The following is a 27755-nucleotide window of genomic DNA, read 5'->3' on the forward strand; positions in this document are numbered from 1 at the left end:
AGAGCTGGCTTTATTTTCTTTTTATGTTTGTGTCTTGCTGTCCCAGAGGAGATGGAGAGCTCCTTAAAGGCAGGGAATAAGTCATACACTGTCTTCTCATTATATATTGCTTATGTTGTACTTGATAACATTTTTCATAAATACGAATATCATGTGGTTATAATTGTTTGCTTTTAAGCCTTCAGTTGGTTTTCTGAGGCAGGCATTAACAGAAACCAGAACCATGTTTGTTCTTGGTAAAGCGTTCATTTGTCATGAACTTTATCAGGGTCTAGAGTAACACAGGACTTTCTGAGATAATTCTACTTCATTTCACTTTTTTCCCCCACTTGAATGTATATTCCTTGTGGGAACTGTTCAGAAGTTAGATGAGAAATCTATAAGTGGCTCATTTGCCATTTTTTTGACAAAATTCAGCCATGAACTATTTAGGGGCAGTATTTTAGTGTGTAAGGAGATTAGTATTTGTTATGTATAAATGAAAGTAGGTACACTGGAACTGAAGAAAAATAGAGCATGTTTGACATTTTACATACATACACATATACACACATACATATACATATATGCATTGTGTATCCTTTGTTTGATGAGCTCAGTTGTTTCTTGTAATTGCTATACTTAAAATGACTCTCAGTGGGATAATGGTTTAGAACAAAACTGATTAGATTACCTTATAATGGTTTATTGGATTGAGAAGAGACTGGAAAAAGGAAAAATAGATAGGAAGCTATTCTGTTAATCTAGGTGTGAGGTGGTAAGAATCTAGGTTAAAACAAAATTGGATAAGAAGGGGAAATTGATAAATTTCAAAGGAAGCGGGGAGGGCTTTTTGCATTATTTTGCTGTTCCTTACATATACAAAAGATGAAATAGGCCGGTGGTTCTCCACCTTGGCTGCACATTAAAATCACAAGGGAGTGTTTTTCTTAAACAAAACAAAGTAAAACTATCCCTGGGCCCCACCCCAGATCAATTAAATTGGAATCTCAGGGGCCAAGAGACTTTTTTTTAAAAGTCTTCCCAGGTGCTTCTAATGTGCAGTCAGGTTTGCGAAACTCTAAACAGCTAATTTTTTTTAAGGCACTCAAGAAATATTTATTGTTTGAGTGACTGAGAACTGATACAAGTTTACTGACAAACCTAAAGCCACTTGTTAAGAGGGTCAAAACCCAAACTAGGAACTAAGTGTTTAAGTTCTAGTTGAATATTCTTTTTAGTAGACTTGTGTGATCCAGAGACCCTTTTTTTTTTTTTCATCATATGATGTCTACAGACTTTCCAGGAAGCTGTAGTTTCCTCAGTTCCTAGGTATTACTGTGGGTTACATTTAATACTGTTCGATAAATCTGCATTAAGAAAATAGTGCTCCCAAAATGTGTAGCAGCAAACTCTTGTTTTCTTTATTAATAGTCTTGCTATGAGGGAAAATGGATAGTAGGTAGCAGTTGGCAAAGTTTATCTTCAGTGTCTTTTTACCTCTCTGCATTTCTGGTGCTTGTTTTCCTTCACCTGCCCTCTCCCTCCTGCTGCCTTTCTTGTTTCTTTTTCCCTCTTCAGCCTCACTCCCCCTGAGTGCAAAGCTAACTAATTATGGCAGCCTTTCCAGGAGATTAACCTTTAATAAGAGAGTTTGGTAATTTACTTGAGTCTCCCAATTGATGGTTTGTGCTTGTGACCCTTTTGAATAGATCTGCCTGCCAGATATTTTTTGATTACAATCATCACTCACATAAAGAAATAAAAACAAGGATCAGTAAGTTGATAACCCATTTTAGGAAAGTAGCTGACTCTTGTAATGTCCCGTCTTTGATGATCTATAGGTAGGCTTGGCAAGGCAAAGGGAAATTGTCTAGAACGTTTTAGTCTATCTGGATACTGTGATAATGTGTTGACCTTAAGAGGGCTTCAAAATGATTTTAATGGCTACCCTAACAAATTCTGAAACTTTTCATATTTGGCTTTGTCACCAGTGCTACAAATCAGTGTGAGCCTACTTGCAGCTGCTCCCTCTGCTTTTTTATACCTCTTTATATCCATAAACAATAGGTCTGTGAAACAGATTTATGAATTCTTACATACATCTGATTGTGCTGTGTCCTGATTAATCACATGTTTTCCTGTAAACCAAGAGTCAACTCTAGTATTTCCTACATGTGCTGGTTCACCTCTTCAACTGTGGGGCATGGTTCATTGTATCAGGTTGTAAAATGGAGCCAGATAAACTTTGCAGCATCTGATTTTTTAAAAAATTGACTTACTTTTTTAAAGAGAAATTTTAGGTTCACAGCAAGATTGAGCAGCAAGTACAGTGAGTTTCTACACATGTATAGCCTTCCCCATTATCAACATCCCTCACCACAGTGACACATTTGTTACAATTTATGAACCTCCGTTGACATATCATTATCACCCAAAGTCCCTGGTTTACATTAGGGCTGATTCTTGGTGTTGTACATTTTGTGGGTTTGAAAAAATATATAATAACATGTATTAACCATTAAATGTTGTATGGAAGAGTTTTACTGCCCCCAGAATCCTCTGTGCTTCTCGTATTCATCCCTTCTCCACCCCCACCCCCACCCCCACCCCCACCCCCACCCCCTGGCAACCACTCATCTTTTTATTGTTGCAACATCTGATTTTGTTACATAGGTGAAGGCCCTCTCAGTGTATTCAGTGGAATGAGGTTGTAATTGTGATTTTGTGGCCTGATTCAAATGTCTGCCTTGTTTTCTGTAATAAATATCTTCTTGAAAAATTGAATGTGAAGCACATTTTGACAGTTGACTTACATTTTAATTGCTCTAGATTGAATTTGAATTGCCGGACCTTGTAGTGATTTATTTTATTCAGTGATGACTTCTATAGCATAAATAGTTGCCTTTTTATTTCTTTCTTTTGCAAGTTAACATTTTAAAATAAAATGTTATCTTAAATTGGAGGGTACGTCTTTCATTAAAATAATACCAGTTATATGGCTCTTTATAAATTTTGAAGCACTTTCGTATATATTATCCGATTGCAGTCTAATAATAACCCTGTGAGCTTGGCAGAGTACATAGTAATTACTCCTTCTTGTTGAGAGAGGTTAAGTGATTTGCCCAAACTTAAATGGCTAGTGTATGACAGAGTGTGGGTCAGAGGCCAGGTTTTCCAACTCTAGCTAGCACTCACTATTCAAGGTGTTATTTCCATTGTAACACATTCTCTCCTTAAAACAAAACTATTATTAAAATAAACACTATGCTCATAAATAGGTTATTTATTCTGAAAAAATAAATGCTTGTGTAACTTGATAGGTTATATAGTTTTGTGTGCAGTATGTTTTGTTTTGTGTGTGGTATTTGCATAACTTGTCTTCATGTCTCTTTCTGATGATTTTAAAATAGATTCATTAAGCAAGCATTTATTGAACTCCAACTTTGGAAACATGATTATGGCCAATAGAAAAGAAAGACATGTTTTTTGTCCTTGGGTTTATAAAATAGTTGAATGTGTTAAGTTATATGTGTAACAATTAGCAAAGAATTATATAACAATATTTAAGATTGTACACTTCTATAAAATATACAGTAAGTAACATGGAACTCTGGCATAAAGCTTAATTTTATTGGGGGTTAAATTAGTTTGAGAAAGCTTCCTGTAAAGTTAGGTATTTCCTGACTCTTGAGTAAACAATCATTATGGGATCAAGTTTTGATTAGGCAGAAGGGACAGTTGCAGAATTTCAGGAGAGAAGTCGCATGGATACAGAGTTGAGAATGACCTTGTGTGTTGCGGGAAGATGTTAACTAAGGTTTGCTCTGTGTTTTTTCAAACACACTTAGAGGCTCAGAGGTGGGAACTGGTGGGGAGTTCAGTGTTAGAATGCAAGAGGAGGAGGGAGGACCTTCATTTGAAGACAAGGGAAGAAAGGACAGGATGGGGAACTGTTAGCCATGGAAGAGAGGAGTAACCTGACTTTTGCTAACTTGAAGGTGAAGGGAAATGTCTGGGGATACTAATGCCTTAAGTTTTAATCTTAAAGAAGTGAGGCAATGTCACCAGGGAAAACAAGCTTGATGAGCATAAGAAAGGTCCGCAGTAAAGCAAAATGCTTTAAGGAATCCGTTTGGAGAACAAGTCACAATTTAGAATTAGGACTGTGTGGTAAGCAGCTAAATTAGTTGCTTTGGGAATATATGAGCTTATCATGTTTTCTGAAAAAAAATTATATTTACTGTATTATAGGCAAAAGAACCTAAGTGGTTGGTTGGGATACTTCAGAACTGGGATTATAGGGACACTTTTCTTAAAGTTTAAAATTTAAAATTTTGATTTGGATTATTTGTAATATGAACAAGTATTTGCATATTTGTTATCAGAAGCATAAAGGTGGGCAAAATCCAGAACCTTATTGGCAATGTAAGAGATGATGCTGGGGACACTTTTCACAAATACAAGTAATTGTGAACTTACAAGCATACTGCATTTCTGGAAGGTAATATTTGTTTAAGTTTCAAGACACAGTGAAATTTTGCCAAAAGGCATAGCATTCTCCAAGCCCATCCCAGTAGCCCACTGTTAGGGATGCTTAAACTGTGTGATGCCCACGCTCATTCTACTGAGGCCGTTTATCATCATGACCTAGAAAGGGAAATCTTTTAGTTTTCTCTACACTTTGGGTATATTTGGATACTTCTTGAAGCATTGTGATAATCTTAATCAGTTCTTGAAAAGTTTCAGAAAGTTTTGTCTGCTTCCCTTTTGTAGATAAAAATACCTTATACTCCAGGAAACTATTTAATATAATTAAAGGAAACTGTACAAGTCAGTTTTATAACAATAATTTAAGTTGTGTTTAGTCTTACCTTAAACTAGTGTACTCAGTCTGCTAAAGGTTTAACTTTTAATCTTTATATTTCCCTGTTTAAAATAAAATGTAAATTGATAGCATTCCACCTAGAGAATACCAGTCAATGGACTATAATGGATAACTTAAAAATGGATATTTTCTAATGTATTTTTAAAAGAAAAGTTGTTTTTTCTAAATAGGGAAGTAAGTCCTTTCCTGTTTGCGGAAATTGTTGATTCTGTGTGCTCCTATAATCTGTGACAGAGATTGTTGTCACTTTATCTTTAAATAAATTACTTCAGTCTCTTTCAGTAGAATTTTATGTATAATATTTGGGATTCAAGGTGACAAGAGACAGAAATAAAGTAACTGTGGCATAAACTTTTATTTGAACTCTGTGGAGATCAACCAATTCTGGAACATTTGTGAATTTGGATTTCACTTAAAAAATGGCTTCATAAAATGATTATGCCCCTAAGAGATTCTAAAATGTGCAGCGTAGAATTTTTCCCCTCTTAAAAAAGTAATTACAGTATGTAAATCTTTAATACTTTGAGCTAATTGGCTGGGGATGTCTGGGTCAATGGGAAATCAATTACTTTTAAAGATATTTATAAACTAAAAATGGTAAATTGAACATAGATAATTGTCTCCTTAAACTACTTTAATGAGTTTGTAAGAATGGGTTTATCGTATCTTTTATATATATGGACAAGGTTGTAAAGTTGCTGCCTTTAAGGAACTTATGATTTCATAGTGGTATAAAACATATCTATTATATAGGCTAAATTGATGGTTCATGACCAGGGGAAGACTTGCCTCCAGGGGATGATATTTGGTAAAATCTGGAGACACTTTTGATTGTCACAACTTGAGGTTGCTACTGACATCTAGTGGGTAGAGGCCAGGAATGCTGCTAAGCCTCCTATAGTGAACAGGACTGCCCCGTACCACAAAGACTTACCTTGTCCAAAATATCAATAATACCAAGATTGAGAAATGCAGTGCCAGAGTAAGATAAGTGTCATAAGCGAAAACAAAGTGCCGTGCAAGTTCAAAGAGGGAGAGATGACATCTTATTGTATTGGTAGAACATCAGAGAGGGATTTGTAAAGGAGACCGAGGATGGGCCTTGGAGGATCAGATTTTATAGTTATTTATAAAGGGAGCAAACTAAATGATAATTGACATCCCAGAGTGTCTTCAAACTCAAAATATCAATAAAGCAAAACAACTCTTGTTATTGAGCCCAGACCCCCTGGTCATCCAAACCAGAAACTTGGGAATGATTCTGAACCCTTCCCCTCTCTTACTCTCTATATCTAGTTAGGAACTAAGGCCTGTTGGTCATAGCTCTTTGAATAGCTTTCAGATCTGTTTCCTTCCTGACTGTTCTCACTGCCATTGTTGTTCAGGTCTTTCTTTCCTCACCTTTAACTGGACTCATCAACAGTTATCCTGCATAATCTCTCTGCATCATTTATGCTTCAAATCCAGTTGTCCTTCACATTGTGGCCACAGTACTCTTTCTAATGTGCAAATCTGGAGTCAGTAAGCCAGCTCCTTAACAATATGTTGCTTATTCCTTGTTTTGAACATTTAAAAATGTGAAAACAGCCCTGCCAGGCATGGCTCAGTGGTTGAGCATTGACCTATGATCCAGGAGATCACGGTTCGATTCCTGGTCAAGGCAGATGCCCAGGTTTTGCGGGCTTGATCCCTAGTAGAGGACGTGTAGGAGGCAGCCGATCAGTGACTCTCCCATCATTGATGTTTCTGTCTCTATCTCCCTCTTCCTCCCTCTCTCTGAAATCAATACAGATATATTTTAATTAAAAATGTAAAAACAAGCTAATACATACACTATGCTTTATATAACTGGTAATTTTTATTTTATTTTCCAATTACAGTTTACATTCAATATTATTTTGTATTAGTTTCAGGTGAACTGCATAGTGGTTAAACAATCATACGCTTTACAAAATGGTCCCCCCATTATTTCCAGTACCCACTCAACAACATACATAGTTATTACAATATTACTGACTATATCCCCTATGCTGTATTTTATGTCTCCATGACCATTTTGTAACTACCAATTTGTACTTTTTAATTTCTTCACCTTTTTTACCCAGTCCCCCAACCACCTCCCATCTGGCAACCATCAATCTGTTTCAGTTTTGTTTGTTTGTTTGTTTTGTTCTTTAGATTCCACATATCAATGAAATCATATGTTCTTTGTCTTTATCTGACTGACTTATTTCACTTAGCATAATACCCTCTAGGTCCATCCATGCTGTCACAAATGGTAAGATTGTATTTAGCCTTTCATCACTAAATATGATGTTAACTTTGGTTTTTTCATAGATGCCTTTTATCAAGTTGAAGAAGTTCCCTTTTATTCCTCATTTTTTGTAATGTTTTTTATTTTTATTTTTTTTTATCAAAAAGGGTATTGGATTTTCTCAATGCTTTTCCTGTGTCTATTGAGATAACATATGGATTTTGTCCTTTATTTCATTAATATGGTATAATTACATCAGTTGGTTTTTAGATATTATAACCATCTTGCATTCCTGGCCTACTTGTTCTTCAGTTTAGTTGCATACTGCCCCAAACTCTACATTCCAGCCTACTAAACTACATGGTGTTCCTTGAAAGTACCCTTGCTATTCCATGTCTCCATTCTACCCCCCATCCTCGCTCCATTGTTAATGTCCTTCTCTCTGTTTTCTACCTTGTGAACGCCTATTAATCTTTTATATCCCACATCAGTCTTTTCTTTATTTTTCCCCTTTCCTCTCATCTTCCACATATAGTGATTACTCTATACCTCTATTATAGCAGCTGTGATCCTTTGCTGCAATGAATGTATTTCCTCTGTTATAGCATTCATCATCAATTTAGTAACTTTTCTGGAAAAAAATAAGCACTACCCCACAATAAGCACATACATGGATTTCAGAAATGTTAACAGAAGAAAATGTGCATTGTAAAATCAAAGAAATGTGACATTTATTTACATTTCTTATTTATTTTGAAGTTCTTTGAATGTAGTTACTTTGTTGTCACTCCAGCACACTTAGTATAGTGTATGGTGCATAGTAGGTGTTGAACGGATTTGTTCAGTTAAGCCTGGGTGCCTTTTCAGGTCTGTCCACAATTTGTCTCTTTCCTTTTCCTCTGTGTTTTCCACTACTTCTTATATATGTACCCTCTTCTCCAGTCAAATTGGACTCTTCATTGTCTCCCTGACTTTTGTTTTTACTGCTTTGTTATATTATCTTAAAAATGGGAAAACTATTAGAAACAAAAAGAAAAAAATAACAGCTTATTATTGTTTCATAAGGAGAGATGATTATTAAACTAACTGTTGCAAATTAGCTATGTCTTTTATTGTCATATTACATTCTTGGATATGTTTTTATTTTAGAATAGTTGGTTGCTTTTAAATATTTAGGGTAATAAAATTGATTTTAAGAAATGTTTATGACATTAAATAACATGTTTGGTTTTGAAAATACAAAATTATAAATGCTTTGAGGATTAATATGTTGTTTTAAATAAATTCTATCTTTAAAAATCATATTTGTAGATGAAGTTTAGGAAAAAATGGGAGATAAATGCACATTTTGTTCTTAGGTTTAGCAGTTTTCCTAGTAATATAGCTGTAAATTGTTTAAAATTGTGTTTTCGCATGTCTTGGTCTAGTTTTATCTTCCATTTGCCCTCTGCAAAGCTAAGGTCATGAATCTGCTGCCTTCAAGTTGCAGTTTATCATCTTCAGTAGGATCAGAGCTTAAAGGCCCTCATAAACAACTGTTCTATATGTTCACCGCTTCTTGTTTTGTAAAAAGCTTCATCCCCCCATGACTGAATTTTCTCAACATTTATCTATGGAATGTTGTTGCCTTAAAAGTCTTTCTATTGCCTTGCCAGGCCAGGCTCGGCGGTTGAGCATCAACCTAGGATCCAGGCGATCGGGGTTCAATTCCCGATCAGGGCACATGCCTGGGTTGTGGGCTCGATCCCCAGTAGGGAGCGTGCAAGAAGCAGCTGATCAATGACAAATCTCTCATCATTGATGTTTCTCTCTCTCTCCCTCTCCCTTCCTCTCTCTGAGATCAATAAAGATATATTTTTTAAAAAAAGGTCTTTCCATTATAGTCTATTATATATTCTCTTTCCAAGTTGTTCTTTCAGCATTTTCCTTATGCTACTGTTCCACTTAAGAAAAATATTTTATATAATGATTTTTTGAGACTGCCTAATAGTCGGTTGTATGGATGTGCCGTATTTAATTTAACCATTCTTCTATTGTTAGATGTTCAAGTTACTATTTAATATGAGCATACAGCCAGGTGCAGTTGCAATGAATGTATTTCCTCTATTCTAGCATTCACCATCAATTTAATAACTTTTCTGGAAAAAAATAAACACTAAAAAAGCTTACATTCCTTTCCCAAAGAGTAATTTAAACTTGAGAGTAGATAATGCATTCTATAGCAAAGTTCCCTGTAGTGTTTGGTTCAATGCTGTGCCTCTCTGCAACAGTTGATAGTAAGTGCTTGTCAAATTTCTAAACTTAAAATTATGGGAAAGAGCATGACAATTTTATATACTGACTTCTTGTTTTATGTGTGTAACATAAACTAGTGGAATAGCTCTGCCATGGTACCTTGGTGATATTGCACATCTCCACGAAGTCCACATCGGCAGGGCTCAGCCATAGCCTGACTCAAATCTTGGGGGAAGAGTCTGTGATACTCTGTGGTACATGGCAAGATAAATAGATGACATAAGGCCATTTCTTAATCACTTTCCTATCTGCGGGAGGCTGCCCCAAGGTAATTTGTCTCCTTCCCTCATTCTGGCAAGGAATGGGACATTCTCTGTTCCAGCTGTAAGTATAAAATTGCAAAGTTGCAATCTAGAGTTGACTCCTCAGTAACAGAGCAGCCCACTGTGCGTGTTGTCTGTCACTTGGTCCCTCTCTCCAGCTTTGTTTTGTGGGACTGGGGACATAGGGGACTGACACCATACTGATCATGCTTTCTCTGTTTGTGTTAGTAATAAACTAAACCCATTTGGTCTTACTAATAGCTGCCAGTGTGCTGCTGTTTAGGGGCCCCTTGATCACTTAACATAAACTAATGGGTTTTTCTTTGGCATGGTTGGTGGAATTTGTCATTACTTTGTAATTAGTCAGTTTACTTTGACTTGCTTTTAATTTCGGCATCCAGTATTTGTGCTTTGCTGTTGAATAGCTCAAGTAAGGATGATCCATGCTCTCTAAAGACAGTATTTTTCTTAAGGAGCACCGTGTAGTAGATTGGCTGTAAAATCTGTCTTAATCTGGACACATAAAAAATGAAGCATTGAGTTTTATTTAGCATTGGTAGCTTGCACTTGTTTTTTTGTTTTGTTTTGTATTGTGTGGGGTTTTTTACTCTTTCAAGGACTACAGTACTTTTGTTTTGGAATCCAAAGTCTCCTAGAGTTATCCTGGGGAGTCAGTTTGATGCATAGTGCTCTCATATTATATTAGACTTCCCTTTCTCATGTAGTAGAAAAGTACTTAGGTGTCTTAATTAAGGCAATAAAAAGTATACTGTATAAGCAGACCCATTTGATTTTCAGTGACTAGTTGACCTTGACCTAGGCAGAAAGAACATTAATGTCAGCTTAATGTCATGTGTCAATTGAGATGTCTTGGAGATAGTCAAGATGACATGTCTAGCCATTGCTTACTTCATTAATCAGATTAATTGTAACAATACAGATTTTATAGTTTTTGGGTTTTTGATTTAAAAAATAATTTACATTAAAGCATGATTTTGACATTATAGATTGTGTATTTTCATAGTAATGTCCATTCTAAAAATTATGACATAGTAGTATGGCAGCATAACATGACTCAACATAGTGATAGAAGTTTGGTAGCAGAACAAGTTGTGCGCCATAATGATTATATATAATACCAACTTATTATTAGCTTGTAATTGTATAACATTAATTGTGTTTTTCTTATAACAGAAACAATGCCTGCTTATTGTAGAAAATTTGGAGAATAAAAGCATAGAAAAGAAAGCACAAATCACTTGTCATTCCACCAACCTTGAATAAATATTAACACTTTGGTATATTTTCTTCATACCCCCACACTCATCACCTTGTACATACCTGTAGGTCTTTATATGTATACGTAGGAGTGTATAAAATGTACGTTTTTAAAGGAAACAGTTGATTCATACTATTTATATAGTTTTATGTTTTATTTTGTTGAATTTATTGAGGTGACATTGGTCAATGAAACCATGCAGGTTTCAAGTGTATCATTTTATATTTTAAATGTTCCAGTTATTACCCTGTGAGTATTCTTATATACATATTAAGGAATTAAGTCTATAATGTCATTTTTAAAGGCTGCAAGATATTCAATTTTAAGGATATACCATACATTATTTAGCCTTTACCTATTGTTGGACATTTAAGTTGTTTCTAATTTTCTATTATTTTAAATAATCCTAAAATGTACATAATTTTTATGCACAGTTATTTGGTTTAAAACTGCTAGCGACTTAATTCTTGGATCAGTGGGTATGAACATTTTTTTTAAAGGATCTTGATTCATACTGCCAAAATTGCTTTTAAGACAGGTTACCTTGTTTTGAATCCCCACCAGTGATGTATGGAAGTATTCAGTTCAAAGGAGCGTTGCCAACACAGAGTAATATTGTTAAAAACCTTTAAAGCTGTTGGGTGAATTATGGTACCTTATTCATTATGTTTCTTTTGCTTAGCAGTGAGATTGAACATTTTCATGTGTCTTTGATAATTTTCACTTTTAATCTGTTTATGTCCTTGGCTCAGGTTTTATCTATGAGTTGTTGATAACATTTTGCTTTTGATAGACTGAAGTTTTCCTTTCTTTTTAATGGAGCTAAATCTAGAAATCTTTTCATTTGTGAATTATTCCTTTATTTGATGCTTGGAAAGTCTTTCCCTATTATAATAATAAATGACTATTCACTAAAATATTTTTCTAGTTTTTTTATGGTTCATTTTCAAGTTTATCTTTTCCTCCCATCTGGAATTATTTTAGTAAAAGTTATGTGATGAGGTTATACATTTGTCTTTTGAAAATAAGTTTTTCAAGAACCATTTAATAAATAATACTGCATTGATTCGAAATGCCAAATTGACAGTATAATAATAAATTTTATAAGCATTAAGCATCACTTTGATGTTTGAATGTCATTACCCTGTTCATTAGTCAATGTTTCTTGGTGAAACTGAAACACATTGTAGAATTTCCTACAGATAACTGTGTGTAGAGCTGCCCTCTTCCTTTTATTCAAATAAAGTCTTGTCCTTCCACGTCGCTTAATAGTTGTATGACTCACAGTCCTTTTCTCACTGAGCATGCAAGTAATCTGCCCTCTGGTTAGCAGCTGTGGTTTCTCTTTGCAGCATCTGTTTTTGTTTGCACCCTGGCTTCTCAAAGTGCCTGTGCTCAAGTGAAGCCTTCTATGATTGGTTGCTGCAGGTCAATGAGGTCTGCTTATTATTGTTTCTCATAATTGTTTGCTTTAACCTTTTTTCTTCATTTTTCTAATGTCTACACTTTTTTTTCCTCTCCACTGTACTTATGGTTAATATTTTAAGCTCATTATGGGGTAGCTTAGAAATTCTGTGACCTGTACGTCTTACTCATTCAGCAAGGCGTCAGTGTTATAGACCGACTTTTCATTATCTTGTCCTGAATGACAGGACAACACCCTTGTCGGGAATACTGTATCAAGAAATCACCTGTTTTTGCAGGGAGCATCTGTTGAAAGCACATGCCAGAGCCATGGGGTTGTCATTTCCCATCAGGCTCCAACATCAGAGTCTCCAATACTTCAAAGACACTCTCCATTCTTGCATGACAGACAGCTGCGGTGCCTCCTGTTTCGTTGTTGCTTTTGTTTCTAGTCCTGACATTTCTTTTGATGAAAAAACAGATAAGGAAGCATTAATATTTAAGACCATATTAATCAGACTTTAGCTCACATTTGAGTAATATCAGTTACTGAAGAGCACAGAAAAAATTTTTTTATCTTCATGTTAGGAAATAACTTAGTTGGTTGATTTTATACACTTTCCTAAAGACATATAATTCTGGTATATATTTTCCATGTCATGGGAACTGAATATAATAGTTTTCATCACTTTGTTTTGTATCTTTATGAACATTATATATCATTATTTACAAATTGATATTTTCCCTCTCATTTCTGTTGCTTCCTCTAGGGATTTTAGATTGTTACAGAATATTTACTGATTTTCAATAGTTCTGAGATAGTGAGAAATAGTAATTAAGTGATTTTGACAGTGTTTTATAGGTAATAGTAGAATCTGAATACAGCTCAGATCCAATTTAGTGCTAATCTGCTAAGTAACAGTTACCTATTCTTTTTCAGTCCGTAAGTTATGTAAACACTGAGATATACCCCAAAATGATGCAGTACTGGTACCACCACAACAGCTTTGTAAAAAGTACAATTTCAGTAGAACTAAGTGGGGGGTGATTCCTTTTGCATAATTCCTTTCACTGATGTGATATTACCTAAACAGTTTTTGGTGTTAGAATGGAACTGTGATTGGGACTGCTTAGGGTTGGTGTCTGGGCTTTTTGCCTGTCTTAACACCTAGTACCTAATTCATAGGGCTTAATGGAATTTTGTTTGAATGAATTACGTAGAGTATGAGTCAAGCCAGGATGCTGCATGGGAAATAAGGGTGATAAGGCTTGGAAGGTGAGGATCGGGATTTGCCTTCCTCTATCTCAGACTCTTAAGTGTAGGACCACAGAGAATTTGATACTTAAGATATTTAATTACTTTACCTTATATATTCTCTGAGGCTGCAACTTCTAATCTCTGCTCAATAAGGAATGGTATTATTGGGAAATAATTTTTCATGGTTCTTATGTTTCTGCATATCTTGTGAGTGAGTTACTAACTAACCTTTGTTCAGGACTGTCTTTTGGAAGAATGAGATAGTTTCTCTCTCCAGAGCAAAGGAAAATCATGCTTACTGTCCAATAAAATAAAGATAATGCCTCCCTTCCAACAAAGTGCAGGAATGCTTACTGCCTATTATAAAATATTTGGGTTCCCTCAGCTCAGAGTTCCTGTCCTATAATTTGATGTGCTGCATGTGTAGGTATCCTTGGTACTAATCTGTGTTGCCCCTGTGAGAGTTGGGGGGCAAGGGGAACTGATACAAACAATGTTGCTCATGCCACTTGCTGTGCTGCAATAAGGTCCTTTGGAGTCTCATGCCATCTGCCAGCATCTATACAACTGTGTTAGACTAACTTGTTGGCATGCAAATAGGGTAAAGTCTTAGATCCTTCAGAGTTCCTTTTTTTTTTTTTTTAAATGAAATTTATTGGCGTAGCATTGGTTCACAAAACCATACGGGTTTTAAGTGTACAATTCAATAAAACATCATCTGCATACTGCATTGTGCACTTATCGTCCCAAGCAAAGTCTCTTTCTGTCCCACTTTTCCCCCTCCTTTGCCCACCTCCACCTACACTACCACCACCCTTTTCCTCTGGCTGGCACCACCCTGTTGTCTGTGTCTTTGTGTTTTATATATGTGCATAATCTCTTCACCTTCTTTCATCTGGCACTCCCAATCCCTTCCCCTCTGACAGCTGTCAGTCTGTTCCATGTATCCATGCCTCTGTTTTTATTTTGTTCATCAGTTTATTTTGTTCATTAGATTCCACATATAAGTAAGATCATATGGTATTTGTCTTTCTCTGACTGGCTTATTTCACTTAGCATAATAATCTCCAGGTCCATCCATGTTGTCACAAAAGGAAAGATTTCTTTTTTTCTTTTATGGCCAAGTAGTAGTCCACTGTGTAAATGTACCACAGCCTTTTTTTTTTTTTTTTAATCCACTTATCTACTGATGGGCACATCAGAACTTGGCTATTGTAAATAATGCTGTGATGAACAAAGGAGTGCATATATTCTTTTGAATTAGTGTTTTGGGTTTCTTAGGATATATTCCAGAAGTGGAATCACTGAGTGAAAAGTAAGTTCCATTTTTAATTTTTTGAGGAAACTCCATATTGTTTTCTACAGTGGCTGTACTAGTCTGCATTCCCACCAACAGTGCATGAGGGTTCCCTTTTCTCTGCATCCTTGCCAGCACTTGCCATTTGTTGATTTATTGATGACGGCCATTCTGACAGGTGTGAGGTGGTATCTCATTGTGGTTTTAATTTGCATCTCTCTAATGATAGTCATGTTGAGCAGTTTTTGATATGTCCCTTGGCCACCTGTATGTCCTCTTTGGAGAAGTGTCTATTCAGGTCTTTTGCCCATTTTTAAATTGGGTTGTCTTCTTGGTGTTGAGTTGTGTAAGTTCTTTCTATATTTTGAAAATTAACCCTTTATCAGATGTATCATTGGTGAATATGTTCTCCTATTCAATTTGTTGCCTTTATATTTTGTTGATGTTTTCTATTGCTGTGCAAGAGATTTTTAGCTTGATGTAGTCCCATTTGCTTATTCTTTTCTTTGTTTCCCTTGCCTGAGGTGATATATCGGCCAAAATATTGCTACAAGAGATGTCTGTGACTTCACTGCCTATATTTTCTTCTATGGTTTTTATGGTTTTGCGACTTACATTCAAGTCTTTTATCCATTCTGAGGTTATTCTTGTGTATGGTGTAAGTTGGAAGTCTAGTTTCATTTTTTGCATGTACCTGTCCAATTTTTCCAACACCATTTATTCAAGAGACTGTCTTTACTCCATTGTATGCTCATGCTTGCTTTGTCAAATATTAATTGACCATAAAGGCATGGGTTTATTTCTGGGCTCTCTGATCTGTTCCATTGATCTATATGCCTATTCTTATGCCATTACCGGGCTGTTTTAATTACAATGGCCTTTAGTATAGTTTGATACCAGGTATTGTGATCCCTCCAACTTCTTCTTTCTCAAGATTGCTGAGGCTATTTGGGCTTTTTTTGGGTTCCATATGAATCTTTGGAATATTTATTCTAGATCTGTGAAATATGCCATTGGTATTTTAATAGGAATTGCATTGAATATAGATTGCTTTGGGTAGTATAGACATTTTAATGATGTTAATTCTTCCAATACATGAACACAGTATATGCTTCCACTTATTTGTATCTTCCTCAATTTCTTTTTCCAGTGTCCTGTACTTTTCCAAGTACAGGTCTTTTTCCTTGGTTAAATTTATTCCAAGGTACCTTTTTTTGGTTGTTGCAATAGTTAATGGGATTGTTTTCTTAATATCTCTTTCTGAGAGTTCATTATTCATGTATAAAAATGCCACCAATTTCTTAATATTAATTTTGTATCCTGCTACTTTGCTGAATTTGTTAATTAGATCTGGTAGATTTTTGGTGGAGTTTTTAGGGTTTTCTATGTACAATATCATGTTATCTGTGAATGATGACAGTTTTACTTCTTCCTTTCCCATTTGGATGCCTTTTATTTCTTCTTTGTGTCTGATTGCTTTGGCTAAGACTTTCAGTACCATGTTGAAAAAGAATGGTGACAGTGGACATTCCTGTCTTGTTCCTGATCTTAAGGGTAACTCTTTTAGTTTTTGTCCATTGAGTATGATGTTTGCTGTGGGTTTGTCATATATGGCCTTTATTATGTTGAGATATGTTCCCTTTATTCCCACTTTGCTTAGAGTTTTTATCATAAATGGGTGCTGGATTTTATCAAATGCTTTCTCTCCATCTATGAAATCATGTGATTTTTATCCTTCATTTTATCTGATGTATCATGTTTATTGATTTGCATATATTGTACCAACCTTGCATCTGTGGAATAAATCCCACTTGATCATGGTGTATGATCTTTTTAATGTATTGCTGGTTCCAGTTTGCTAATATTTTGTTGAGGATTTTGTCATAGGTTCATCAGGGATATTAGCCTATAACTTTCATTCTTTGTAGTGTCTTTGTCTGGTTTTGGAATTATGATAATGCTGGCATTATAAAGAGAACTTGGAAGTCTTACCTCCTCTTGAATATTTGAAATAGTTTGAGAAAGATAAGTGTTCATTCTTCTTTGCCTTCAAAATTTTTTTACAGGTACTGTGCACAATGGTTTTGCCTATAGGATGTTACTACTCTTTTAAAGAAGCTGTTTAATGAATTTTCTTTAATCTTTGTGTACTGAATTGGTTGAAAATACTGAAAAATTAATAATAAGGGTCCACTTCAGGGAGCCAAGAAAGCTGTGTTGGCTCAGATTAATCAGTTCTGAATTGGTAAATTAAGAACAGCTGAGAGCTTTGTAATAGTGTTCATTATTTTTGTAAGTAAAAACTGGAACTTGAAGTAAGATTTATGTTCTGTTTCCTATTGCAAGAAGCAACCTAGGATATGAATGTGGTTAGGAGATTTACAGTTTCTCTGACTCTGCTTTGTGGTTCCAGTTGAACAGGATATTTTTAGTCTGGGACAGGAAGTCACAATCATGTGTTGAAGAAGTGGAAAAGTGCACATAGAATATGGGTTTTGAAGTCATATCTGAGTTTGAATTGCTAATGCTGTCAGTTATTACTAGTTTTTTTAGATTGGTCATACCATATAATTTGTCTTTGCTTCATACACATAATGAGGAATATTAGCTACCTCACAAGATTTTTATGAGGATTAGAAATAATTGTGCAAAGCCTATAGCATTTTGATCTAGTATACATGGGATGTGTGAGTGTATGTGTGTGATAATTGTGCCAGTTCCACGTAGGTTATTGTTGATGTGAATTTAGAGTTCTGATTTCAAATTATTTCTCCACTTAATACTCATGCTTTTTTAAGCAGAAAATTCTATGATGATATCTTTGTTAATGACGAGGATGTGTGCTAACAACACACTTCATTAGGAGTTATTCCAGAGGTAAAAAGTGTCAGATTTTCAAACGTTATCCACGCTTTTTTTTAAAAAAAAAAATAAGAGAGACTATAGCAATCTATATTATTAAATACCCCCTGAAGAAGATTCATGCATCTTAGTTTAAGTTTTAACAATTTGTGACCAAAAACTACACCCTTTTGTACACTGATTAAGATAAAACTATAATCAGTATAAGTAGTATAGTAAAATACAGTGATTTTCAAACAGTGTGCCTCAAGAATTTTTAAAACATGCAATACCTTTCTTTTTATTTAGTCAAGGGCACTGACCTCTTTTCTCTTAGATTGTCAAATAAAAAGTTGACAACAGCCAACATAACACACAACAATAATTGTTCAGTGTGAGTGAATCAGAATTATAGCTTTTTTTTTTTTTTTTTGGAAGATTGACAAAAAATTCATTTTTGGTGTGCTGCAGAATTTCAGTTACTCGTTTATGTGTGCCATGGGATGAAAACGGTTGAAAATCGCTGGGATAATAGTATAATTTCTGAAAGTCACTTTTTATGCCTTGGCAGAAATGCTAGCCAGTGGGCTAGGAATTGCACTGCAATGCAGGTGGACCCATTTGTGGCTCCTGTGGCTGCAACTTAGGAGGCAGCAAACAGATTTCAATTCCATCTGACTCCTTTCCTCCCTTCCCAAGCTTCCCTGACCTCTGAAGCTCAAGAGTGTTATAGAACATAATTTAGATCAGATTATTTAAAATGATCTATTAATTTCTCTAACAGGCTCCCAGCAATTCTACAAGGAGCCTTTTGAAGAGAGGCAGGAAACAGTAGTCTGTCTACTGTTGAGTTACTGCCAATACTGTTTGATATGATTTATGATTAAAACCAAGAGAAAAGAAAAATAGGTCAGTGTTTATAAAGGTGCTTATTCCCAAGGATACTAATGAACTGAGATACTCCCATAATGCTTAAGAAAAATACACAGCTATTTAATTTTAAAGAATTTTTGCAGACATTCTCTCATTAATTCTGATAAACAGTTTTTGAGAAGTGTATTAGTTTCCTGTGGCTGCTGGTACAAATTCTCACAAACTTGGTGGTTTAAAACAATAGAAATTTATTTTCTTATAGTTCTGGGGACCGGAAGTTTGAAATGAGTCTTATGGGGCTAACATCAAGATTTCAACAAGGGCGTATGCCCTCCATTCCCTGCCTTGTCCAGCTTCTGATGACTGCTGGCATTCCTTAGCTGCATCATTCTGATATCTGCCTTCATCTGCACATGGCCTTTTCCTCAATGTGCCTGTCTAATCTCCCTCTGCCTTCCTCTTATAAGGGTACATGTAATGGTTTTCAGGGCCCATCTGGATGATCCATGATAATCTCATTGTAAGATTCTTAATTACATCTGCAATAATTTTACCTAACAAACCAACATTCACAGGTTTCAAGAATTAGGACCTGATATCTTTAGGGGCCGCCATTCAGCTCACTACAGGAGGATAAGGAACAGATTTTCATTTCCTTTTTTTTTTTTTTTTTTTGGTGGAAAAGGTGAAACATCTTTATAATGGTCATTCTCCAAGTTCTACTTGTCCCCTTAGAAGGCAGTCTTTAAAGTTGTGAAATGAATCTCCCCATAAGGAATAAATTAACAGTTTGTCTTCCCATCTTTAGATGGAACCATATTAAATAAAATACCAATTTTGCATATATTTCTTGAGCATAGTATGTTCATTATTAGTCAAATTATTCTAGTTGCTTTAGTGTACATGTTAATTAAATGTTTTTTAATGTTATAAAAACTCGCTTAATTGTACTCACAAGATAAAACCATTAAATCAGTTTAAATTTTATCCATTATATCTATATGTAAATGTTAATTTTCATTTTTTAAAGGAAAATATGATGATACCTGTAAGTAACATGATCATGAAGGTGGTTTTCCCAGGGAGAGGCTTACCCATTAAACTCTGGATGTGCTGGCCCCTGCAACTTCCCCAAATGTGGGAAACTCAACTGCATAATTTGTGGTAGTGGGTGCCTGTGTTCGAGCTTTACCCTATTAAAAAAAATAAAGGAAAATATGAGATGCTGTTAGTGTGAGATAATTGAAGAAATTAAGATACAAAGTGTTTTGTATAATTTCCCATCTTTCCTTCCATGGTTGTATTTTCCTTTTGGCACTGTTATTCTCTTTACCCAGTTCTTAGGATGTTTTTACAGATTCAAAATCTGAAAAGCCCTAGAACAAAATTTCCTTAATTAGAGGTTTTATAATAGCTTGAGTTTTAATTTTGACTTTATTATGCTTTATTTATTTGACTCAATTAAGTTAGAATAATAATTGTAATTTTAAGTGATATTTACTAAATAAGTATGTTAGTCACTCTAGAAAATAGCTTATGAGTGTAAGTTTAATTAAATTCCCTAAGGGAATTCATAATATGTTTTTGGTAATTTAATTTTTTTTTGGAGGGGAAATAACATAAAGCATCACACAATAATATGTAAATTATTAAAATAATACCTTAATATTTAAATGATTTTATTTTTTTAAAAGATTTTTTATTGATTTTTAGAGAGAGGGAAAGGGAGAGGGAGAGAGAAATATCAATCAGCTGCCTCCTGCACACCCCTTACTGGAGATTGAGCCCACAACCTGAGCATCTGCCCTGACTGGAAATCCAACTGGCAACCTTTCTGTGCACTGGATGATGCCCAACCAACTGAGCCACACTGGCTAGGGCTATTTAAATTATTTTATTAAAATCACTCATTATTAATACTGATATTTGGGCTTTTTTCCCTATTACTTCTTTGAATACTTTTGTGTTTTCTCTTGACCATTATTTTCAGTCTTTTCTGCTTGCTGTTTTTTTCTCTATCCAGCTTATAAATGTTGCCCTTCCTAATGGCGCATTCTTGAACTCTTTTTCTAACTCAGTTACTCTGAGGTTAGGTGATGGCTTCCGTTTCTGAGATTTTATAGTACCATCCGTATTCCCACAACTCTCAATTTTGTATATCAATCCTAGACCTCACTTCTGATATCCAGAATCATCTGACTAACCGACCATTTCACAGCTCCCCATTGGATCTCTTTCAGATGTCTTAGTTTATACAAATAGAAAACGGAACCCTTGATTCTAACCTCTGCTTCAAAAAATAAACAAAACCCCCAACAGCAATGACAGCAACAAAAATCTTGTTCCACCTCCTACTCTTCTATCAAATAATTTCAGTGCCTAAGCCAAAATCCTGGGTGCCATCCTGGATTCTTAACTCTTGTTTATCCCATATAGACAATCACTTGCTCAATTCCTGTAAGTACCAATATCAAAATATAATCAAATTCTGTCTACTTTTCTTATCCCAAATCTTGCTATCTTAATTCAAGCTACCATCATGCATCTCTAGGACCCCTGTGTTATTTATGGATACTTAATACTAGGTATTATACAGAATAGTAAATTGGGCATACTTTTGTTTTAGAATTTCAGATTAATTGTAAGCAGTAATTTTTAAGGATTTTGAAGTTATAAGAATAAGAGGCACAACCCTAAATGTGAAAGAAACATTATAAAATTAAAAAAAACAATGACTTAATTTTTCTTCCTTAATAAAACTGCATGATGCTTGGGTGTCTAAAGGAGGTAAGCTAAGATATTGAGAAACTTCTATTTCAAGTTCAGATTTTGGTTTCACATACTTCTGACTATCCTTTTATATAATTATTCAGAATCATATGGTGGAAGGAAGAAGAATCCAAATTAATTTTCATATTATATAATCATAACTAATGTTTCCTTTTGCCAAGGATAAAATTTTGCATTAAGTGAGTATGTGTGTCTGTGTATAATATATATAAAATTTATTAATATATGTATATTAATCTTCTGAGTAGAGAATTTACTATATTGCTAAGTAAATAGGACTACATCCCTCAGAGAGAGAAAGTTGAGCATTGGTATGAGGTTGTTCTTATGAGGGCAGACCCGAAACTAAATGAGGTACAGTGGGCTAAGCTACAGTGTGGATGTTCTTTCTGACAGAGGTAAATAATAACGTTATGTTTTTAACCAAATAAGTATAATAAACTAGTGTAAGCAAAGTATATACTATGATAAGGTAGCTAGCTAGTTTGGTAATTGTTTAGGCAGTGGTTTTCAACAGGGGTAGGGGAGTTTTCACCCGAGGGGATATTTTTTGACTGCCAAGATTAAAAGGTATTACTGGTGTCTTGTAGGTAGATGCCAGGGATGCTGCTAAATATCCTTCAATGCACAGGATAGCCCCCCAGCACAAATAGTGTTGCAGCTCAAAAGGTCAACAGTGCTTTGGCTGAAAAATTCCTTTAGGGCATTTTTTTTACCTGCCACATGATAGCCTAAATATTTTTCAAAATTTCATTTAACAAATAAACCTTTAATAGAGGTGTAATGGTTATAATAATTTCATGATTTTATTTTTGTGAAAACTTCAGTGAATGGAAATACATTTGTGTGGACTGGGGATAATTTATGAGAGAAAAGAATCAAGGATGAGTGCCATGTTTCTGGCATGAGCAACTCACCAGGAGGATGTTGGTGACATCATTTGAAATAAGAGAAACAGATGTGTGGAATAAAATCTTCAGGTTTTACACTTGTAGAATTCGAAGTACCTGAAAGAGATCAAGAGGAAGTCCTAAAGATCAGAACTTAGGTGTTCAGACATATCTTTAAATTGAAATTTGTCAGTATATGAATATAAGTTAGCCTTGAGGTTGAATGAAATCACCCACCAGAGTGTATATCTTAAGAAGGAAAGAGTACCTTATAGCATGGCCCTTAGGAACAACAACATTCACAATATGGGTAGGAGAATCTAGCAAGAGACTAAGAAGTAGCCAGAGATAGAATAGGAAGTGATCCAGAAGTGTTACTTTCCAAGCCAAGGGAAGGGAAATGTTTTCAGGTGGATGAGTGGTTATTGATACGGAGGCTGTCACTGACTTTGATCATACCCATGAGAGTGATGAAAAATGAAATTACAGTGAGTTGAGAAGTCCATGGTAAGTAAGAAATTTAGTGTTGTAGGTTTATGTAAATTTGGCTGTGAATGCCTTCAAGGTCATGGTGAATAATGTTTTATAATACATTAAATAGTTTCTTGGATTCTAAGTGATTCAGCAGGTATGAAAATAGTTCTGTTTATCACCACAGATAAAGATGTATGTTTGACACTAAAACATTACTTTTGTTTTTCAGATCTTTCAAGAAATCGTTTTGCAGAAATCCCTTCTGATGTTTGGTTATTTGCACCTCTTGAAACATTAAATTTATATCATAATTGCATTAAAACCATTCCTGAAGCCATTAAAAACCTGCAGATGTTAACATACCTTAACATTAGGTAAGGAAGAAATTTTGGGGGTAAATTTTGTTTTTTATTATAGTTCTAATCCTTTTTACTAGCAAAGGAATGTGTTTGGTTTGGCTGTGTAGCCTATGCTTATCTCAGTAGTATCTTATTTGTATTTTTTATATGTCCACACTACTGTATAGGCCTTTCATCTTATTCTTGAGAGCAGTGCTTCTCAAACTACTGTGTACAGGAATCAGCTGGGGATTAAAATGGGATTCTGATTTTATAGGTCTCCAGTGGGGCCTGCATTTCTAACAAGTCCCTTGGTAATACCCATGCCTGCTGGTCCTTAAATCACTTTGAATAGCAGGGCCTTACATCAGAAATATTTTACTAAAATCATAATACCACAATGCCGATTTATTTATATGCATCCTCAGTTGAAGGGAAACATTATAAAGAAACAGTTCTTGTGATATTTTTCACACTCTTGTGACTTTCTGTTGCTACTTCAAGGATGGATAGATTGGGATGGGAATGGTGGAACAGTAGGAGGTGGATGACAGCTGATGTTAATACCGACTAAGTGCTTACTATTTGCCAGGCGTATTGCAAATACTTCACATATATTACCTCATTTTCACAGCAGCATTCTGAGATATGTACTTCTATTATCCCTGCATTACAGATGAGGAAACTGAAGCACAGAGAAGTTAACTATTTGCCCAAAGTTTTATATATATATGTGGTAGAGCCAAGATTATAATCAGAGTAGTACGGCTGTAGAAATCTCATTCTTAAGCTATTACCCTGTACTTAGAACAGAGTGAACATTTAATAAGAATAAGAAAAAAATTGTCCTGTCAAATGAGTGACATTGAATGGAAACTGGTATATCGTGACAATTTTAGAATCATTTTCTTATTTTTCTTTTTTCTTTTATTGGGTTGTAAGGGATAATTTCTTTCCCTTCCTTAATGAAGTAAATTGTTTACATTCCCATATAGGGAAGTAGTAAATATAATTAATATACATGAATAATAATGCTTCCTTCTTGCTGTGATATATTCATTATTATGTATGTCTCCCCCAGTGATGTCACATACTATTTTAACTGAAACCACTTTACATCTTAAAATGTGTGAGAGGAATTTCCTTCCATAGATGTCGATCATTTGGGTTGCTCCTTTCTTTAATTGGAGAGGTTTGAGGAAAGTGAGGTATTTTTAAGTTTGTCTTTGTTTCATTTTGTTCTTTTATGGGAAAAAGTGATTTGTCCAAAATTGAATTCCATTTCTATATTAACACATATGGTGTATCTTAGAATACAGACATACCTCAGAGATATTGTGGGTTTGGTTTCAGACCACCATAATAAAGTAGCTATTGCAGTAAATTGAGCCGTAATCTTTTTGCTGGTGGAGGGTCTTGCCTTCGTTTGTAGAAAACACAACACCTGTGAAGTACAGTAAAGCGAAGCACAACCAAGCGAGGTATGCCTGTAGTTTTATTAAAACTTTCTCTGATTCTTTCTTGTTTTGATCTCGAAAAGTTAACTTCTGATTTTTGTTTACAGTCACAAAAATTTTGAACAAATTCAATTGAAATAACATTTGTTCTAGTGATTGACTTTTAAATTTATTTTATTTTTTGTTTTGGTGAAGATATCATGAGAAACTTACAAGATGCTTTTTTAGCTCTTTTTCCCTTCCTGTATACTACCCCACTTTTAAATAGAATCATATGGAAAGATCCATAAGTGCTTCATCCTGCTTGATCCTAAGTGTCAAGAGTTGTGACAGGCCCCTAGCATATTTGACATTCCAACAGCCTGGCCAGGATTCCTGTTCCAGTGACATTGTCTTTGTGTGTGTTTTTTTGTGTTGGTTTTTTTTTTAAGTCTATGCCAGGTCTAAAGCCAGTCTAGTGTTTCTGGATGTCCTCTGCAGGCAAAAAATGGAGTGAAAGGTTTTGAAATCCTCTCTTGAGGTAACATGGGGCTTTTGTTATGCACGATACACAGAATGGTAGGCACATGCAGGTCTATAAATGTCACTTTGAAAAACAGGAAAAATAATAACTCATTGCTTATGAATGCTTGGTATAGTATGTAAGTATAATGGTATACTTTGTATAGTTTGGCAATAGGATCGTCTTAGTCCATTTGGGCTGCTATAACAGGATACCATACACTGGGCGGTTTATAAAACAACAGACATTTTTCACAGTTCTGGAGGCTGAGAAGTCCAAGATCAAGGCACTGGCAAATTTAGTGTCTGGTGAGGGCTATATTCTGGTTCATAGATGGCTGTCTTCTAGCTGTGTCCTCACATAGTAGAAGGGGCAAGGGAGCTATCTGGAGCCTCTTTTATAAGGGCACTAAAATCATTCATGAGGGCTCTGCCCTCATGACCTGATCACCTCCCAAAGACCCCACTAATATCATCACCTTGGGGATTAGTTTTCAACACTGTCACTGGGGGGGCACAAACATTCAGTCTGCATTGGTGTATAAATTTGACTACAGTAGCTTCAGGGTAAGGAACCAAGAGCGAGATTGCCTAGATTTGAATGCTGGTTCTTCCACTTACCAGCTTTGTGACTTTGAGGAGTTTACTTAATCTCTTTTTCACCCTTTCTTCATCTGTAAAATGGGCATCATGATAGTATCTATCTTCCTAAAGTAGGTTGTTGTGAGAGTTAGTCGAGTTAATTCATGTGAGATGTTCTGAACATTGCCTGGCACATAGTAAACACTCAATAAATGTTAGTTGTTATATTTAAATGTATCTGCAGCAATAAGGATGTTGTGTCAACTTTGAGCTGAGATAAGGTGCTAGTAGGCTGTTCTACCATAAACTTGTAACAAAAAGAAATGGGTTAGGGTAATTGTATAATCCTGTTCTTTTCATAAATTTAAAAATAGTGCATGCAAATTCATCCTTGGAGCCTTCCCCTAGTTAAAGGCATAGAGCTATTGAATATAGTGAAATTATAGTAGAGAGCCAGGTTCTGACATTCTCTGGCTCAGAAGAATGATTCTGGGTTTTGAACACTGGTGATGTGTAGGACAGTATCATAGGTAACTGCACAGGCTTTGCAGTCTGCTGTGCCTGGGCAAATCACTTAACCAGTTTTTACCTTTGTTATTATTTAAAGTATGTTTCTATTGATTTTAGAGAGAGAGAAAGGGAGAGGGGGAGAGAGATAGAAACATTGATCAGCTGCCTCCTGCACACCGCCTGCTGGGGTTTGAGCCCACAACCCAGGCATGTGCCCTGACCGAGAATCGCCATGGGAGGATGCTCAACCAGCTGAGCCACGCTGGCAGGGCACCCATTTTTACCCTTGTTTCCTTATTTGTATAATGGAACTAATAATACTATCTACCTTGTGGGGTTAATGTGAGGATTAAATGAGATAGTGCATATAAAGATTTTAGCCTGCTACCAAGTAAGCATTTGTTAAATGATAGTTATTATTTAGTCAAAGCTTCTTATTTACTTTTGAAGTGATTTGTTCTTTTTCAGCATAACATTTCAGGTTTCAGACATATTTCTCCTAATGAGACTTTCTTATTCTTTTCAGTCGAAATCTTTTATCAGCATTGCCAAAATACTTATTTGATCTTCCTCTTAAAGTTTTGGTCATCAGTAATAATAAATTGGTATCCATTCCAGAAGAAATTGGGAAGTTAAAAGATTTAATGGAATTGGTGAGTAAAACAATTATATTGATTATAAATAATATGCATAATACATACCTTTATATTTTGGAATATTACTTATTCCTTTATGTAATTTCACTGTAATTTTTAGTAAAGAATAACTTAGTATATGCCTAAGTTCACTTGAGGAAAATTTTGAGATACCATTGCTTGTCTGATTTTAGCTTACAGCCAATAAAAGCCTGGTTGTTCCTCAGCCCTAGTCAGTGGCTTGTTTATAAGTCTTAAGAAATGCTTTACAAACAAATAAGCATTTGTCCATCTATTTTGTGGAAAGTAAAGGTCTTACCAGTAAAAAATACATGTGTTCTTTTACAGAGCTGCTATGAGAACATCAGAGAAAGGGGACAAACAGTAGAATGAACAATACTCATGTGATTTTATAACATTTTGGGGACCAAGATAAATGGAAAGAGTCCATTATATACAATTGATTGTAGAAATATAAGAATGATTTAAAGTAATTACTTTGAACGTAACATTTCACATATTAAAGGACATTGAACTCTGAGAGAAACAATCAGATCTTCATGGCATTGAGCTATTTTCATATGTTGCTGTTACTCCCCCTTACACAGTATACCATGCTGTTTATTTTGTTTCATCTGAGTAATGCTTTCCTAATACATAGATATTTTAAAAATATTCTTAAGTACAACTTTATTATATGTGGAGAGCCAAAAGTTTTCTTGAGGAACTTATTTACAATTTTATAATAGGAAATTGATATGCTAATATAATGTAATGAACAGAAATTTCAGGAATGTCTTTTTTTCATTAAGGAATACATACATGTGCAATAATTGCACAAGGAAACTTCCTTGAACTTAGTCTTATTATGTTTTAGAACCATAGAATTTTAAGGTTGTAAGAGATCTTGTAAGTGATCGGATATAAGTACTTCCTAACACAGAAAT

The 27755-nt window shown here is 35.0% G+C and overlaps 1 protein-coding gene across 3 annotated transcripts in view; it reads left to right on the forward strand.

Annotated features, from left to right (window-relative positions):
- The window catches only part of LRCH2 (leucine rich repeats and calponin homology domain containing 2), an 87338-nt gene that overhangs the window by 2171 nt on the left and 57412 nt on the right, over positions 1-27755 (forward strand). For all 3 annotated transcript variants that reach the window (XM_081125252.1, XM_081125250.1, XM_081125251.1), the window contains exons 2-3: positions 23015-23159; positions 26700-26826. In XM_081125252.1, coding sequence (XP_080981378.1) covers positions 23015-23159; positions 26700-26826 — 272 coding nt within the window. The remainder of the gene's footprint in view (positions 1-23014; positions 23160-26699; positions 26827-27755) is intronic.

Source organism: Miniopterus schreibersii (assembly GCF_964146895.1).
Source record: "Miniopterus schreibersii genome assembly, chromosome: X".
Lineage (NCBI taxonomy): Eukaryota > Metazoa > Chordata > Mammalia > Chiroptera > Miniopteridae > Miniopterus > Miniopterus schreibersii.